General features: G+C 38.0%; 1 protein-coding gene across 1 annotated transcript in view; it reads left to right on the top strand.

The window, feature by feature from the left end:
* zgc:136858 (uncharacterized protein LOC678543 homolog) overlaps nt 1-13,955 on the top strand; it is a 171,427-nt gene extending 157,472 nt beyond the window's left edge. The window contains exon 19 of the mRNA XM_039770052.1: nt 13,694-13,955. Coding sequence (XP_039625986.1) covers nt 13,694-13,889 — 196 coding nt within the window. The 3' untranslated portion in view covers nt 13,890-13,955. The remainder of the gene's footprint in view (nt 1-13,693) is intronic.
* The last annotated feature ends 4,687 nt before the right edge of the window (nt 13,956-18,642 follow it).

The following is an 18,642-nucleotide window of genomic DNA, read 5'->3' as shown; positions in this document are numbered from 1 at the left end:
CTTATTACATTGACGTGACACTCTAAATAGGCCAAGATTACTACCAGCTAGATTGCTGGAAAATATTTTGTCATGACAAGTACCTAGATACAAAATACAAAATCAGAGCCATGGAGACCAGATTCTGTAGCCACCAGGTGCTTGGCAGATAATCATTTAACACACTTTCTCCCCTCCAGTAACAGTGAAAGTGGACATTACCTCAGTCTTGGCAGAAGGCCAGGGTTTAGAAAATGATGTAACCTCAAGACTACAGGACGTGTATGTCAGTTATGAGCAAAGCATAGAGGTGATGACACAGGAGGTTGATAATACTGTGAATCATTGTGCTCCAAAGCACATCCATCTGCTCTACCTGCCATACCCACATTACTTTGGTGAGCCATGAACAATGATTAGCAAAGTTTTGTTTGTCTTAACATCAGTAAAACTGTTTAACCGTTCATTTTGAATACTGCACCATAACTCGTGAATTTCTGCTTTTCTGTTGTAGAATGCCCCCTTTTTTTTGTTTGGCAAAACCAGTTACTTTACTAAGAGGACTGCTCAGCTCACACCAGATAATGTGAGACATCACCATGATTTGCATAAATAAAAATTTAGAGAAGGAGAAAGCGAACATGCCACAGAAGTTAAAGAAATCTTAGGTGAACATCCACATAGACTTATTGTTTCAATGAGTGTAATCAATTGCTCAATGCACTTTTCAGCAAGAAAAAGGTGTAGCTCTGTCAACCTCAGTATACAGGAAAAATGTAAGAAAAAGTTCAATCTTTATAATAATGTCAAATAAATACTGTAAGCAGTTAACTGATTTAATGTCTATTTCAATTCAAATTGAATTCATGTGAGTGTATTCACCCTGTGATGGACTGGTGCTCCAATTCCAAGTGACCCTGCTGTGGATAAGGCGGTTTGGAGAATGGATAAATGGATGAAATATCAATACATAACTAAAATAATTCAAGAACAAATTTTCAAAACTCCTTTAGTCTCCCTTAGTCATTTTTAAAAGAGATACTATAAAGCTGCTCTTGAATTATATCACATAAATAGGCAGACACAAATAAGTTAATATGTTAATACTGTACTTTATTAAAATACCCAAAACTTGAGCAATTGAAGAAAAAAATCTGTTAGGCATTTTCAGAAAATCTCTTAAGAAATGGATAATATTCATCTTCCTGTCAAATCCAGTAAAATATCAATATACTTGTGAACTAGTTCTATTTTTAAATGATTCATGACCTTGGGCCTCATGCATAATGCCGTGCGTAGAATTCACACTCTAACATGGCGTACGGACATAAGCAGAATTGTGCTTATGCACAAAAAAATCCAGATGCATAAATCTGTGCGAACATCAACTTCCACATTCTTTCGCTACATAATTCCTGGTCAGCATGAAAAGTAATGCACAAGCACGCGCCTGCTGTCCTGCCCCATCTCCTCCCAGAATTACACCTCTTTGAATATGCTAATCAATTAAATAGCTCTTAAGCTCAGCATTCTGTTAAAATAATAACAACATTTATTTTTATAGCACATTTTCATACAAATAATGTAGCTCAAAGTGCTTTACATGATGAAGAAAAGAGAAATAAAAGACAAAGTAAGAATTAAAATAAGACAACGCTCATTAACATAGAATATGTAAGAATATGTAAGAATAGTAAGGTACGATGGTCAGGGAGGACAGAAAAAAAAAACTCCAGACAGCTGGAGAGAAAAAATAAAATCTGCAGGGGTTCCAGGCCACGGGACCGCCCAGTCCCCTCTGGGCAATCTACCTTACATAAATGAAACAGTCCTCTTTGTATTTAGGGTTCTCTTGGAAGGACTTGATGATGATGTCCATGTAGACTTCTGGCTTTTAATCCATCAATGTAGGAACATCACGGTGCTTTGATTAGGTGGTGGGGGCGCAGGTCGCCACCACAGAAAACCGGGAACAGAAACAGAAGAGAGAGTACGGTTTAGTATGGATTTTAGAGCCACCATGAAAAGTTATGATAATAAACTGAATATACAGAGTATCAGGATAAATTAAAGTGAAGTTATGAGAAGGCCATGTTAAAGTAATGTATTTTCAGCAGTTTTTTAAAGCGTTCCACTGTATTAGCCTGGCGAATTCCTATTGGCAGGCTATTCCAGATTTTAGGTGCATAACAGCAGAAGGCCGCCTAACCACTTCTTTTAAGTTTCGCTCTTGGAATTCTAAGCAGACACTCATTTGATGATCCAAGGTTACGATTTGGAATATAGGGTGTCAGACATTCCGATATATAAGATGGAGTGAGATTATGTAAGACTTTGTAAGCCATAAGCAGTATTTTAAAGTCAATTCTGAATGACACAGGTAACAAGTGTAGTGACATCAAAACTGGAGAAATGTGCTCGGATTTTCTTTTCCTAGTTAGGATTCTAGCAGCTGTATTCTGCACTAGTTGCAAACAATTTGTCTTTTTTGGGTAGTCCTGAGGGGAGTGAGTTACAGTAATCTAGTTGACTGAAAACAAAAGCGTGAACTAATTTCTCAGCATCTTTCAATGATATAAGAAGTCTAACTTTTGCTTTGTTTCTTAAGTGAAAAAATGCTGTCCTAGTGGTCTGATGAATATGCAATTTAAAACTTAGTTCACAGTCAACAGTTACCCCTAAGTTCTTTACCTCCGTCTTGACTTTTAATCCTAATGCATCAAGTTTATTTCTAATAGCAGTTATAACACGTCTACAAGGAGCACTGATGGACTGATTGAGTGCGTTTATAGTTCTTGGGATGAAACTGTTTTTGAACCGCGAGGAAAGGCTCTGAAGCATTTGCTGTATGAGAGCAGTTCAATAGACAGCATGGCTTAGGCAGCGTTTGCTTGATGCTGTGTACCGATGATTCTCTTTCCAAACAGCTGCTGTATAGCTGTGATTCCCCACTCAGATACAGTGATACTCCGAGTGGTGCAGTGAGAGTATTATGGAAAAAGATAATCCACTGTGGCAACCCCTAACGGGAGCAGCTGAAAGAAGAAGAAGAAGGTGCAGTGAGAGTAACAACACTAAAGCAGCTATTGTATTTAGAATAGTTTGACCATTCTGTGGACCATTATATTGTTACAGGTTAATTACAATCAGATGCAATAAACAATATGCGGTTAATTTCAGTGTATTTATAAAGCCACGTCAGGGATGTGGATCTAAAAACGAAAAAGAAACCACACTGGAACAGTAGCACTGCTTTGACACTGGGTGCCACCAGTCTGCAAAACCGAGCGCAAAACTTGCATACGCCAGGGTATGAGCTACCATGGAAATGTGTGTCGCTTTACACCAAGTTTAGGCTTTATACATCGCGATTTGAGCGTGGAAACGTTCGTACGTAACATTTTTGTGCGTATGCACCATTTATAAATGAGGCCCCTAGTTTCCACTCTGTCTGTCTATCTGTCTGTCTGTCTGTCTGTCTAGATTTTAGCTTAGTTATAATTATTTGGAGTTAGTGAGTTTCATTATTGTGAGCGGCCTCCCCTCAAACATTGAATGCAACTACTCTAAGCTTTTTACTAAGCCAAAAAATGTTTCTTGCATAGACAGCACAGTGCTCAGTGCTACTTTGCCATAGTTACTTATTACTTATTTGTTACTTGTTTTTTCTAAACTTCACTGGGTTTTTTTCTTGCAATTCTAAAGGCAATGTTACCCAGCATCTGTTACCCAGTTCGGAGACAAAGTCAGAGAGGCGAAATTGTATTGGTTTGGACATGTGCAGAGGAGAGATGCTGAGTATATTGGGAGAAAGATGTTAAAGATAGAGCTGCCAGGGAAAAGAAAAAAGAGGAAGGTTTATGTATGTGGTGAGAGAGGACATGCAGGTGATGGGTGTAACAGAACAAGATGCATAGGACAGAAAGATATGGAAGAAGATGATCCGCTGTGGCAACCCCTAACAGGAGTAACCAAAAGAAGAAGAAGATCTAAAGCCAATGTTACATTAATCTACTTCTAGTCAGAGTGGGTATCAAACTTGGCAACTACAGTTGCTGATCTCAGTGAATGAGTAAGTCACAACTAGGAATTATTGAGAATGTTAAATTACATGACTGCATGACAGTTGTCCAGCAAAGTTCCACATTTCCAAAGCATCACTAGATCCTTTTAATATGAGCCAGTAATGTGCTGCCTGACAGGGTATACAGGTATGGCAAGTTCTGCCTTTTTATTTCTTCTGATTTCTGTTCCATCATAGTAGTTAAAACACAACATATCATACAAATGTGCCTCTCTTCTGTTTATCAGGGACAAAACACTCATTTTCTTTATTCCTCATTGCAGTTTCATTTGCATTGTACTTTCCGGTGGGCAGTCATTGGTTGTCAGCTCTTACACAGAAACAAGCCTGTTACTGTGATTTAAGACAATATCAAACCTGTTTAGTATTGTCAGGCCGAGTCATAGACTATTTGGATTGAGTCACTGGGGGTGTCAAACTACACAAATTGTGGTCATAGGACTGCTCCCAACTCACTAAGACTATGTAGAGATAGTCTGAAACTACAAATCACTGGAAAGTCATGCAATGTGACATGGCCTTAAAATGTTCAGGTTAGGTTGACCAACTAGTTTAAACTCATTTGATACGAGTGAGTGTACACATAGATGGATTGGGGCTGTGTTCAGGGATGATGCATGGTTCCATTCCAGTTACTCCCAGCAATCCAAAACAACTGAACAAAAATGTTACAAGATATATGAAAAAAATTTTACAGTGTATATATTATAGTCTGACCTGCTCTATCTACAGTAACTCTGCTGAGATCCTTTAGAAGAAAATAATTAAGGCCATTATCTGAAGTAAGCCAAAAAGCAAGAAGCACTTTATGGTACCTGAAAGATTTATAGTGACTAGGTTGGGGATTAAACTAGCAATTTTCGAAAACTTCAGATTACATAACAAAAAATAACTTCTTCAGATTAGCTGAAAAATAATGAAACGGTTGTGGTTGACCCTGCTTTATTCAAGGGCTGGGGTGTGGTTATGTACAAATTGTATACTCTTCTATTTTTAGTTCAAATTTATGCTGTTTGAGAAAATTTACAGTGCTGTGAGCAAGAGCGGCATTTGGGGGTGGCAAGTGGGGCGACCGCCCTTGATTCCGCGCCTAAGGGGTCCCCATTTTCGAGGTCCGCATGTCCCGTTCGAGCAGATTTGTCGAGTTATATTCTACAGTATAGATCAACCATGGCTCAAGTCAGGCTTTGCGGTCTGGTTTTTCTATCTATAGAAAAAGACTTTGCATCCAGATTAGACTACGAAGATATCATCAACGGCTATTCTAATCGGAAGGCAAGAAAAGTGGATTTTCGTCTCTGAACCTGGAAACCAGTAAGAGATTTCATGATGATACATCTACATTAATTTCATACTTCTTGTCAAAACACTGAAACTCACATCTTATTTGTAGGCCATAAACATGTTTGAATATGAATGCACAAAAACATGTATTGCTAATGATAACCAGCTGACATGACATCAGCGTGAGTTATGACTATGACATCCTGCATATTGAGACTCAGAGTATACTTGCAATTTGGGTACTTTATTAGAAAAGGCCCTGCAGATTTCCGCATGACACTGCATTGCATTACACACTTTGGTGGTATTGTCATGAATTATGAATTGCACTTTTTTAATAGATTCTATTGTTATACTTTGATAAAGTCTGTGTGTTATCTTTTAAAAATTTAGCTAAATGTTGTAATGAGAAAATCCAGTGTATGTTAACATTATTTTTTATTAAAGTCACATTTATACAGTCCGCACATACCGGTAACAGCGTTTGACATAACCGGCCCCACATGGGATTGGTCAGTCCTGGGCCCAGAACACCCCTAAGGCTGCCTCTGGCTGTGAGAAAGTATTCGACCCGATTTTCTCTATTATTGCAAATGTTTTCAGTGGTGTATTCAAAATGTAATTTAGCTGAAGGGCATTTTGTGCGTCCATTTGGCCATGCTGGCACAGGCGTGCCTTCCAGATAAGCCAAAAAAAAATGATAATATGAATGTGCAGTATATGTAAATATTTTCTAATGTTATCCTATTCTGGGCTGCATCCTTTGTCTGACAGAGAGTTCTACAAGGAAGAGCTAACACTAAGAAATTGTTGGGTTTTTTTTAGGAAATCTTTGTTTTGGAGACAATGTGTACTATCTACATGCCCTCCAGGTAGTACAACAGCATGCCTTAGTTAGGTGTCATGACAGTTTGTCAAAAGAAGAACTTCATTTTAAAAGGGGAATTTTAAATTATTACATGGCAGGGAAAGACTGCGAAGCCTATATTGAACTCATACTTCAGTGTTTTTTCCACTGTAGTCAGAAATTTAGGTCATTTTATTGTGCCATTGTAGCTATATTTTCATTCTGAATCTGTATCAGCACCCCTGCTTTAATAACTCTAGAAGAGGTTGTTTCATACTCTTTCTCACAGCCTGTGCCATATATATATATGAGCATAAAACACAATAATCTGATTATTGTGGTTCTGAATCATGGCAGGCTGGAGCTTATCAGTGCATGCACTGGACACAAGGCAGGACAGACATGGTGCCAGTCCATCCCAAGGCCCAATAATGCACAGTTTGGGTTTGCCAATTAACCAGCACAACAGCAGCACCAATTTTGTAATTTGCTTTTAGGATCATACATTATGGAATGTATGTCATGCATCTATCACCAACTTCATCATACTTTTAGTTCATTTTTTATTTCAATAATAAAAAAACAAGTCAAGGTCAGCAATGCTGTAACCAATATAAGTCTGTTTCTTATGGAATAAATTATACTTCCTTGACACTCAAACTCAGCTTTTGTTATAAACCCATTGAGGTATGTAAACTCCACAGAGACATTGACCCAGCCAGAAATCAAACCCATAGGGACTGTAAAGCAGGAACTTCAACTATGCTACCAATGTTTTTCACTTTTCAAAAATTTTCCAAAGAGTCTGATAAAATTCCAGTTCCAATAAACCAGTTAAACAAATAAAACCAATTAACTTTTTTTCTAAGGCAAAAGATAATATTCTTATACTTTCTTTGCAGATTTTAAATTTTCCGCAAAATATTGTAATAAATAATAGTGGTTCAAAATTGAACACTACTGTAATGACAGTATGTTTACTGCTTCTGTGTGTCTGGGCTATTTGCATACTGTTTTTGGGTGTCATCTGTCTCACCACATCTATTGCCCTGCATCTCATTGGGTATTTTGAAGTGACCACAATTACTTGTATATCAGCATCCCTTATTTTTTTTAGTTGCTCTGATATTTAAGAAATCAGTTAATGTAAGTTAACACCACACTGAAAAATATAAGAGAAACAGTACTATGATGGTTTAAATCTATGTCAGACCTTTCCTGGAATGGGAAATAAAAAAAGTTAAAAAAATAAAAGTTCAAGGTTGTTTGGGGAAAATAATTGCATAGAAAATAAAAATACCAAAAGATCAGAAAAATAGCAAAAGAACTTGAGGAAAGTCATTATAAGGATATGTGTGACTGGCGATATTCTTTAATTGCTTTAACTTCTGCGTGATAAGAATCAAGAAAATTAAATATGCTTGTAGAGAGGTCTTTCAACTTACAGCTTTGATGTATTCTCCAAAATAGCTTTCAAGATTTCTACATTTAGTAAATGTAATATCTAGATACTTCAGAAAGAAAATACTGTAAGTAAATTGAATTGCACATAGGTTAAATATGAGAACTGAAATTGTCTTATTGGAGGCAGTTTGCATGTTATTTTGCAACATGAATTTCATGTTATGATTGCAGCACTGGGTTGTGAATGATGCTATGGATAACTTGTTTGAGAAGGTGGCTGACAACAGTAGAGGAAGAACGAATCTCTGAAAAAGCAGTATCACATTTAATGTTGAGGAAGAAATACGCTATTAGCATTGAAAAATCAGTGGTTCTCTAAATCGTAATATTGGGAGATTTCTGTCAAGCTTGGCAGAACACTTTGCCAATAACAAAGTAGCAGAAAATATGTACAAATCACATTTTGGGCTATTTATTACTACAAAGCTGACAGAGTTGCATGAGCTGTAAAAAAGGGACCAAGTTTAGGGTGTCCAAGATCGGTAATATACACACGTATGAAGATAACTAAAAGCCGGTAATTAACTTAATTTTGAGGTCTGTATAATTGGTGGAAAGAATGCTCTGAAAATGTACATTTCCATGTTGTAAAACACCAAAGAAGCATATGGCTAGTAAATGTCACAACTCAGGAAAAGAAACTGAGATCAGACAACTTCTCTTTGAGCTAAAAGTGATCTTTTGTATGTAAATAAAAAAAAACAGATACCCACTGCTGCACACCACATACTAGGCGATTATTACTACATATTGAGCACCATCATGTAAAGAAGCACTGAAAGTCAAAGAAATAATAAAACTATTCCAATCTCATAGACTGACTAGAAGTTTAGAGAAGTCTCGCCTTCTCCTGTCTACAAGTTATCTATATGCAAACGTGGATAGGCTGCAAATCAACAAACAAAGGTGAATATATGTTGCGAAGCCCAGGGGGCATACAGCCACCATAATCCCGACACAGACAGGCAGGCAGGACACAGGTTCAGCACACAGCACATGGTTTATTTACAGTTTGCCTTCCACATCACACAAGGCAAAACACAACACAGTCCCTTTGCCACCAGTCCTTCCACCTCCATTCCCCCTCAAGAGCTTTGTCCACTTCCTGCTGACTCAGGCCATTGAGTGGTGGTGGCTGGAAGCAGTGTAGGTGCCCAACAAGTTTATTCTGGCAGCACTTCCGGGTGTGGCGGAAGTGCTGCTAAATAGGGCCCTGCAAAAGTCCAGGTGCCTCCTGGTGGTGGCTACGGGCCCCAGCAGGGTTGAGCTTCCATGCTGAAGACCTATGGCTTGCTGGAAACCAAGGGAGCTGCCCTCTGTTGGTCCAGGAGAGAAAGGGTCTTGAAAATACTCCCTCCCCCGATCTTTCCATACTCGGGGATCCTGGCTGGGTAAGGGCTGCGGCCATCCACCACAATGTAATCAGTGCACATGAACTATTTCAATCTGTTTCTGGCATAGCAAACACTTTTTCAGCAAATAGTGTAATGTAAAAGCAGTTCAGACACCAGATGATGACATCACACCAGCATGATCCCCTAAACTGCCTGGAAGCCATGAAATCCAAGTCTCTGCTGCCTTGTGACACATATGTGGACATAGCACATAAAACAAAACTTTTACCTCATAGCTCTATACTTTCCTAAATGATATATGAAGTAGAGAAGCATTGCCATACAAACAGGTCCTCCATCAAATTCCATCAAATGCAATATGGCATGAATGAGCTTTATAAGAAAAGGATCTATTGATAAATGGGGCAAACTTTTCTGTCCCAAAGATCTAGACGTTAATCTGCATCCAGCCCTGTAAGCAGGTCCTCCAGTTTACAGGGAGAATGCAGGGGTTGGTGGCACTGTAAAATAATCTCACACTCTTCCTTTTTTTTAATTTTATTGATTTTATTGAAATCACACAGCATTCCATATAAATAGATCAATTTTATAAGAATAGGATTGAAAACAAATCAACCCCCGCCCTTGAGAAAGACAGCATGGGCAGCAGAATAAAGTTTAAAGCTAGTAAAAATAAGTAGATAAATTAATAAGTGAATATAGATAAATGGAAAAGAAAAAGATATGGGGAGAGAATCTGCTTCCTCAGTGTTTTAAAAGCTTATTCTAAAATGTTATTGATTAGATCCTGCCAGGTTTTGAAAAATTTCTGCACAGATCCTCTAAGTGAGAATTTGATTTTTTCCAATTTCAAATAATATAAAACAACAGTTACCCACTGACTTAAAAGAGGAGAGTTAGGATTCTTCCAATTAAGCAAGATAAGTCTACTTACCAATAGTGTAGTAAAGGCAATCACAGTTTGTTTGTCCTTCTCCACCTTAAGCCCATCTAGCAGTACACCAAACACAGCTGTGAATGGGTTAGAAGGGATTGTGACACCAAGGCTGTCTGAAAGGCATTTAAACATTTTGGTCCAGAATGATGTTAATTTGCCGCAGGCCCAAAACTTGTGGCCCACTGAGGCTGGTACTTGATTGCAGTGTTTGCAGGTTGGATCTTGCCCTGGAAATATTTTGGACAATTTTAAGCGAGACAGATGTGCTTGATATATAATTTTGAGTTGAGTAATTGTATACTTTGCGCATATGGAGCTCAAGTGAATTCTCTGCATTGCTACCTTCCACTCCTTTTCTGAGATGTTGAGTGAAAGATCCTTTTCCCACTGTCCTCTTGGATCTTTGAAAGGGAGGGACTGTAAAATGGCTTTATACAGTATATTGCAGAAATACTGTCTAAGTCCTCGAAACTGAGCAATATATTTTCCAGCATAGAGGGAGGTTGGAGATGAGGAAAACTGGGCAGGTTCTGTTTGTTAACAAAGTTTCTAATTTGAAGAAAATGAAAGAAATGTGTTTCTGGAAAGTTAAATTTGGAATGTAATTGTTTGTAGGATGCAAAGACGTTGTCAATGTACAGATCTCTAAGTGATGTAATCCCAAAAAAAACTGCATATGTTTGCAAGGGTTGAAAAAGGTGGTTCTCGTGCAGAGGTACCACAGATAAAAGATTCTCCATCTTAAAATGCTTCCTACATTGGTTCCATATTCTCAGTGAGTGAAGCACACACTCTTCCAGTGTGGTGCTGAGGTGTTCCCCCACTGCACTTGGATCCCAATCCAGGTCATTTGTCATGTGGTCAATGCAGCAACATGCTATCAGTGCATGCTCCCAACCTATGGAGGGGTGATTTACATGCAGATTTTGCAGACTCTAGTGGATATTCAGTTAAGCCGCTTTCTCAAGATTGTTAAATAAAGATATGACACTGAAGCATACTGATTATGTAAGCTTACTAATAAAGGCTGACACTTCCAAGAAGAATCAGCTGAAGGAATCTCATTGGCAAGCAAAGAATGCAAGTACCTGATGACAGGTAAAGGAAAGATATGACTAGAAGACGAAGAAGTCAAGGGTCACAACAATAAACCAAGCAACAAATCAAAAACACAAAGGCAAGGAGCAAAGTCAAGGGAAAAAAGCCAAAGATCAAGTGCCTTTTAGCTTCATCTAACTATAAATAGAATTAGCATGAACAGCAAATGCAAAGAGATCCAAAACCAGAATGCTAGTAACTGTGTGCTGCCATCCTATATAGGCAGAGCATGATTAAAAACAAAAAAAGCATGTCCTGAGAACAAAAGACGTAGCAGTGGTAAACCATATGGCCGCAGCTCCGCAACTATGCAAGGATTAGCACAAAATAGTGGCAACCATATCTAGTACATACAAAATGGAAGTGGCAGAATGACAATGAAAGTTATCAAAATATAGAATAACTAGGGGACGTTCCCCCTGCTTGCTTCACTTGCCAACCTCCATGCCTGTGCTACGCACTAGCCTCTTTGCGGTTCTGTCACTCGCATATGGGGATGTGGATGTACAATTTAAACAGATTTTTATTTTCATGAGCATTGTTACATATGCATAATAGAACTATTTTACATTACAGCAAGTAATTAACCATATTGAAAAAGAGTAAAAAGTAATAATTTGAAAGTAAATTATGTTTCATGTTGCGTTAAGAGTTATTCATTGCGTAATACGATTTTGTTCTGTTGGGCTTTGAAATTAACATGCAACTATTTTTTAAACTTATACTTTTACTGTAAAATTTCAGTAAAAACAATTTTTTGAATAACGTTTTCTTCAATATCACATTGAATTTTGATTCTGTGCTTGGATTTTCATTGTGACAACGCAACATATAACTGCCTGTGACTGAATTTTGTTTCTTTCTCTCTATTAAATAAAACGACTTTTTCAAATGTTTGGCTCTGAGATTTGTTAATTGTCTTTGCAAAAACTATTCTAACAGGAAATTGTTAACATTTTAATACGAATGGCATATCTTTGTTGTGTATTGTTATCCGTGGAAGATGTACTACATTACCTTTCTTGGATACATTCTTCTTTCTACAGTAATTCGTGCGGTGGAAGACCAGGCGGTGTTAACTGTTGTAGACATTCTTCGGGAGATTATAAGCTGATGTTTTCATCTTCCGCACGATTACCACCAACTGTTTCAGCTGAGTCTATTGATAAGCATTTAACCAATTTGCCGTGTAAACGATTGACATCTTTGGTGTTAATTTATTTGACTTCATAGTTTCTCAGTGATAGGATTGCCCGTGTACTCATTTTTTCTGTTGATAACCCTTTGTGATAAAATTCTTCAACAAGATTTGGACATAATATGTCTTCCTTAATTGGAAACTTAAAGTGAGGAAAATGTTAAAATTTATAAGAGCTGAGAGAGCAGAAACTATGTCTGTCAAAAGCATTCACACGAATTAGAGGTGAGATTACCTTCTGCATGGTTGAATATGGTTGAAAGGAGAGGGTGACTTAAAAAAATCTCATGGCCAAAGTCATATCTCGCGGGGCTTGAAATAATCTTCCAAAAAGTCTTGTCTCATCGCAGGATTTTTTTTACATAACAGAGAGACAACACTGGCACATGCCAAAACTGGAGAAATATACTCCTTAGAATAAAAAAATGTAGATTTGTGACAGCAACAATCTTGGCACATTTTGGCATTCATATTCATCTTCTGCCTACTCAGAGAAGTGGAGGATCTTATCCCTGACATAATTTAGCTTCCATACTTGACTCACAATAGTTTTTTTAAACTTTGAAATGAATAGCAAAACTTTCTTTGCTTAAGTTAATTACACTTTTCATTAACTAACCTTGGGGAATTGTTTGTAACCCAGCTAATTGATTCTCAGACTGTTTTAGAAATTGTTCTGTCCAGCTCAGTGGCTATCTAGCAACTAGTTTACTCCTGTTGCCTGTTAAGGGGTGGCCTTTGTTGCCCAGGGAATGTGTCTGTCTAGCCCAGGGTATGGATTATCCTTGCAGCTTACCCATCCAGAGTGAACTATTTTTGAAAGTTATTTTGATAAGGAATGAGTTTCTGAATGTTTCCTGAAGGGAATGAACAGCTTTTGATGAAGGTCTATGCTGAAACCACAGTGTTGGTCTATCTTTACAACTCTCACATTACATCTTTGCCTTAAGAAAAGTTAATGTACTTATTTGACAAAGGGCTATTGGTTGTATTCATCAGAGTTGACAGCTACAGATTTCATTCTGTTTAAAACTAGATTAGAGTTATCAGTAGAATATCCAATAACTAAACAAACTGATAAAAGGCCTGATTCATATTTGCCTCCCACCCAAGAGTGTACTGCCCAAACACTGTCATGAGTGTTACAAAATGAAACACAAGAAGCATACAGTATTCCTATGCAGCTTATTAGGTAACATTACAATCTAGAAGAAGAATGAGTAAACAGAGATAAAAGCCCACTGTTCCTCATGAGTTTAACAACAAAGAAGAAATTGTGTGGCAGAGTGTTAGTTTATTATTGTTAGGACTTCAAGGAAGACACAGAGAAACCTTAGTTTTGACTTAAATCTTCTGACTCAGATACTTTAAAATGTGTTAAGTTCAAATTAAGGCTGAGAAGACATTTATTTTCAATTAACAATTTATATGTTTGTTTGATCTTTAGTTTAGCAGCTGCAATAATGGCTGGAATTCTCCAGGGACACACTACTGATATCTGTGTGAAGATGGGTCTTCTTGCAGCTCACCTTTCTCTGGAATCAAAGCATCCCACTTCACCACATATGAACAGGGCAAATCTCAGTCTGGAGAAGATTCAAGCAGCAAAATGGCCACAACCTACGTTTCGATGGATTGTGTGATGTAGAAATCCTTTAGAATTCCGAATTATATGAACATTTTTCTTAAAATATTGTGACAAATATTTTAATAAAACTGACAAATTTCAATACTTTGGCATACTTTTTGCAATTATTTCCCATTTGATTACATAGTTAAAAAATGCTTACACTTTCCTTATTCCAAGCTATCCTCTAACATTTAAGGGATTGGACTATTATGACAGTAATTTCTAGATTTAGCGTAACCCCTAGCCAAATTGGGACCCTAAGTGGAATTTTCTTGGAAACCTCTGTCCGTACCCCACCCCTCCCTTTACCCACTATATTAGCATTTCTTATTCTTCTTCTTTCAGCTGGTCCCATTAGGGGTTGTCACAACGGATCATCTTTTTCCATATCTTTCTGTCCTCTGCATCTTGCTCTGTCACATTCATCACCCGCATGTCCTCTCTCACCACATCTGTAAACCTTCTCTTAGGCCCTCCTCTTTTCCTCTTGCCGGGCAGGTCCATCCTTAACATCCTTCAACAATTTGAATCCACCTTTGAACCACCTGGCCTTACTCCCCTTCCATTTAGTCTCTTGCATGTCCAACCTATCAACCTTCCTTCTCTCCATCATATCTGCTAACTCTCTCCTCTTACCAGTCATACTGCCAATATTCAAAGTTCCTACCCTCAGTTCCACTATCTTTACTTTTCTCCTCTCCTCCTGCCTCCAGACACGTCTCCCCCCTCTTCTTCTCATTATTCTTCTTCGGCCAACAGTAGCCCAATTTCCACCAGCACCCTGTTGGCTAACAGTACTGGTGGCAGTTATTGTTAACCTGGGGCAATATTGTTGATTTTGCAAAATTATACACCGGAAGCCCTTCCTGATGTAACCCACCCCATTTATCCGGGCTTGGGATGGCACGAAGAAACACACTGATTTGTGCATCCCATGTGGCTGGGTTATATTAGCATTTCTTATAAAGCTTTAATGTGAACAATAAATAATAAATAAAGAAGCACACATAACCAAACTTAACTATAACTTTTAACTTGAAGTAGAAATACTTTTTTTAAAATAATCTAAATTTGAAACTGAATGTTTAAGGGCTTCTTCAGTCCCTTTGTTGCATATCATAACAGCACATACCTACATTTTCTGAAAACAAAGTCACCTATTACTGTAGGTCATCACACAGCAGCTTTTGTGCGAGGTCTGAGTTGATGCTTGCGATAGCCAAGCAGCTTGCACGGATGACCTCAAGTATGTCTTGATGAGTTTCAGTTTTGAAAAACTGGTTACTGGAAGGGTTGCTGCAATCCAGAAAGCAGCCGATAGATTTGGACTTCAATGGTATTTAATGGCAAAGTTATAAAAAAATGATTTGTTGTCTTTATAAATTAAGGCTTAATTAGTAATAATAATAATAATAATAATAATAATAATAATAATAATAATAATAATAATGGACCAGCTAACAGTATTGCTTGTGACATGTGATACAACAACAAAAACAATTTTAATACTACTACCATCAGTACTATTAATAATAGTAATAAAATAAAAATTGCTACTACTACTACTGAACATGCTTAATAAATGTACTTAATTTAGTAAAAACACGTTCAAAATGAAGGTAAATATTTAACTATTTAAAAAATTAACATGTGAGTGTATTTCCTACACTTATGAATTTATCTCCAATGACAGCAGGCAGCAGTAAGGCATTAAATAGATCAATTATGTTAACTACCATTAAAATTAAACAATTGAAGTTAATCTGAGCTGCTTCCTCTTTTCGTATGTCAAAGCTGCTTGCATAGTGCATTTCCATAGTTCACCCAATAACTAACTAATAAGCAAGAGAGTCTGTGTGTGTTGGTGAAATTTACAAACGTGTCCTCAATGCAACAACACTGAGAGTGTTTCATATGTTGACTAACATTAGCATCCTTTACAAGGTGTATAGGTGTTTAGGTCAATATGAAGGTAATAAGAGGGATGTTCACTTTTAAGAATTTCAAAAACAAATTATATCACTTTTCTACATAGTCACCTTTGTTTGCAATGCAATTTTCCCAGCATTGTACCAAATTTTTAATGTCCAATTACTACTCCTCTCGCCTTCAACGTTTCCAATAAAAATATAAAAGTACAGAAAATTTTTGAACATCCCTCATAAATAATCTTTAGCCTTGTGTCAGCTAGGTACTGTAAACACTCAATATCATTTAACACCTTTCATTTAACGCTAGCTAGCCCACTGGAAGTTGGACAAATTTAGAATTGTAAACACATATGCAAGTGCAGCATGAGCTGCTTCTTCATGTTTTCGTTTTTTTTTTTCTGCTCTCCTGACTGGGGTTGACTTGAAGCCATCTCAAAGCAGATAAGTGAGAACAACATAAATTTTTCAATTCATGAAACACCAATAACCTAATTGAGTTAAGATGAGAACCTGCAGAGTTCTACTTCATTGAGGTTATCACTTTACATTCAGGGAAGTTATGCGATGGGCCTAGTTGCACTATGGTTAAAATTAGGGTTTTGAAAGGAGTTATCTGACTCAAGTCAAGGAAACTTAGCAATTAAGAACATGAAACCCAAGTGTCTGTCCAGTGGAGCTCTTGAATTGTGGAGGTCTGCGAGCCCCCAGTGGGCCCCCTCCCCACATTGGTCCACTGATCATGAGCCTCATATGCAATGCTTGATCTGTGAATAGGTAGGGGTGGCTCTGGGTAGACTATTATTCAGTTCTACTCAGTCCTATTTAGAGCTCAGCACTATACAGTTATAAAATGACATACAGTATAATCACAAAAATAAATGAAAATGAACAGTGAAACATTTCACAAAAAGTGGATTTAGAAAGTATTTGGACCAATTCACTTTCTGTACACTTTATTGTGGTGTGGATTTAATTTTAAATGGATAAAGTTGCCATTTTTGACCATTTGTTTATACTCAATAATCCATGATGACAGACTAAAAACATATTTTCAGAAAGTTGTATGTATTTATTAAAATCAAAAACTAAAATCTTTCACTTATGTAAGTGAGGGTCTGTAGCACTCTAAATTGTGGTCAGACACACCCTGTTTGCCTTAATTATCTATGAGATGTGCTTAGAACTTATTTGAAGTTCACCTGTGGCAAACTGAACTCATTGAAAATAGTTTAAAAAGACACACACTTGAGTATATAAGGTCTCACTATTCACATTGTATGCCAGGACAAAAACCATGCCATGAAGTCCAAGGAATTCTATGCTGACCACTGTGATAAAACTGCTGAGGCATAGATCAGGGCAAGGGTATAAAACCATTTATAATGGTTTGAGTGTTCCCAGGATCACAGAGGCCCCAATGTTGTGAAGTAAAACCAGTTTGTTACCACCAGGACTCTTCCTAGAGTTACAGTTCACCCAGAAAGTATTCACAGCGCATCACTTTTTCCACATTTTGTTATGTTACAGCCTTATTCCAAAATGGATTAAATTAATTTTTTTCCTCAGAATTCTACACACAACACCCCATAATGACAACGTGAAAAAAGAGATTTTTGCAAATTTATTAAAAATAAAAAAATTGAGGAAGCACATGTACATAAGTATTCACAGCCTTTGTCATGAAGCTCAAAATTGAGCTCAGGTGCATCCTGTTTCCCCTAATCATCCCACAGTTGACAGTTCATGTCAGAGCACAAACCAAGCATGAAGTCAAAGGAATTGTCTGTAGACCTCCGAGACAGGATTGTCTCGAGGCACAAATCTGGGGAAGGTTACAGAAAAATTTCTGCTGCTTTGAAGGTCCCAATGAGCACAGTGGCCTCCATCATCCGTTAAGTGGAAGAAGTCTGAAACCACCAGGACTCTTCCTAGAGCTAGCCGGCCATCTAAACTGAGCGACTGGGTGAGAAGGGCCTTAGTCAGGGAGGTGACCAAGAACCCGATGGTCACTGTGTCAGAGCTCCAGAGGTCCTTTGTGGAGAGAGGAGAACCTTCCAGGAGGACAACCATCTCTGCAGCAATCCACCAATCAGGCCTGTATGGTAGAGTGGCCAGACAGAAGACACTCCTTAGAAAATGGCACATGGCAGCCTACCTGGAGTTTGCCTAAAGGCACCTGAAGGACTCTCAGACCATGAGAAACAAAATCCTCTGGTCTGATGAGACAAAGACTGAACTCTTTGGTGTGAATGCCAGGCGTCACGTTTGGAGGAAACCGGGCACCGCTCATCACCAGGCCAATACCATCCCTACAGTGAAGCATGGTGGTGGCAGCATCATGCTGCGGGGATGTTTTTCAGCGGCAGGAACTGGAAGACTAGTCAGGACAAAGGGAAAGATGACTGCAGCAATGTAGAGAGACATCCTGGATGAAAACCTGCTCCAGAGCACTCTTGACCTCAGACTGGTGCGACGGTTCATCTTTCAGCAGGACAACGACCCTAAGCACACAGCCAAGATATCAAAGGAGTGGCTTCAGGACAACTCTGTGAATGTCCTTGAGTGGCTCAGCCAGAGCCCAGACTTTAATCCGATTGAACATCTCTGGAGAGATCTTAAAATGGCTGTGCACCGACGCTTCTTATCTAACCTGATGGAGCTTGAGAGGTGCAGTAAAGAGGAATGGGCGAAACTGGCCAAGGATAGATGTGCCAAGCTTGTGGCATCATATTCAAAAAGACTGTAATTGCTGCCAAAGGTGCATCGACAAAGTATTGAGCAAAGGCTGTGAATACTTATGTACATGTGATTTCTCAGTTTTTTTATTTTTAATAA

The sequence above is a fragment of the Polypterus senegalus genome, chromosome 11 (assembly GCF_016835505.1).
Source record: "Polypterus senegalus isolate Bchr_013 chromosome 11, ASM1683550v1, whole genome shotgun sequence".
NCBI classification, from domain to species: domain Eukaryota; kingdom Metazoa; phylum Chordata; class Cladistia; order Polypteriformes; family Polypteridae; genus Polypterus; species Polypterus senegalus.
The sequence above is the reverse complement of the archived record's forward strand: the minus strand, read 5'-3'. Positions and strand labels throughout refer to the sequence as shown.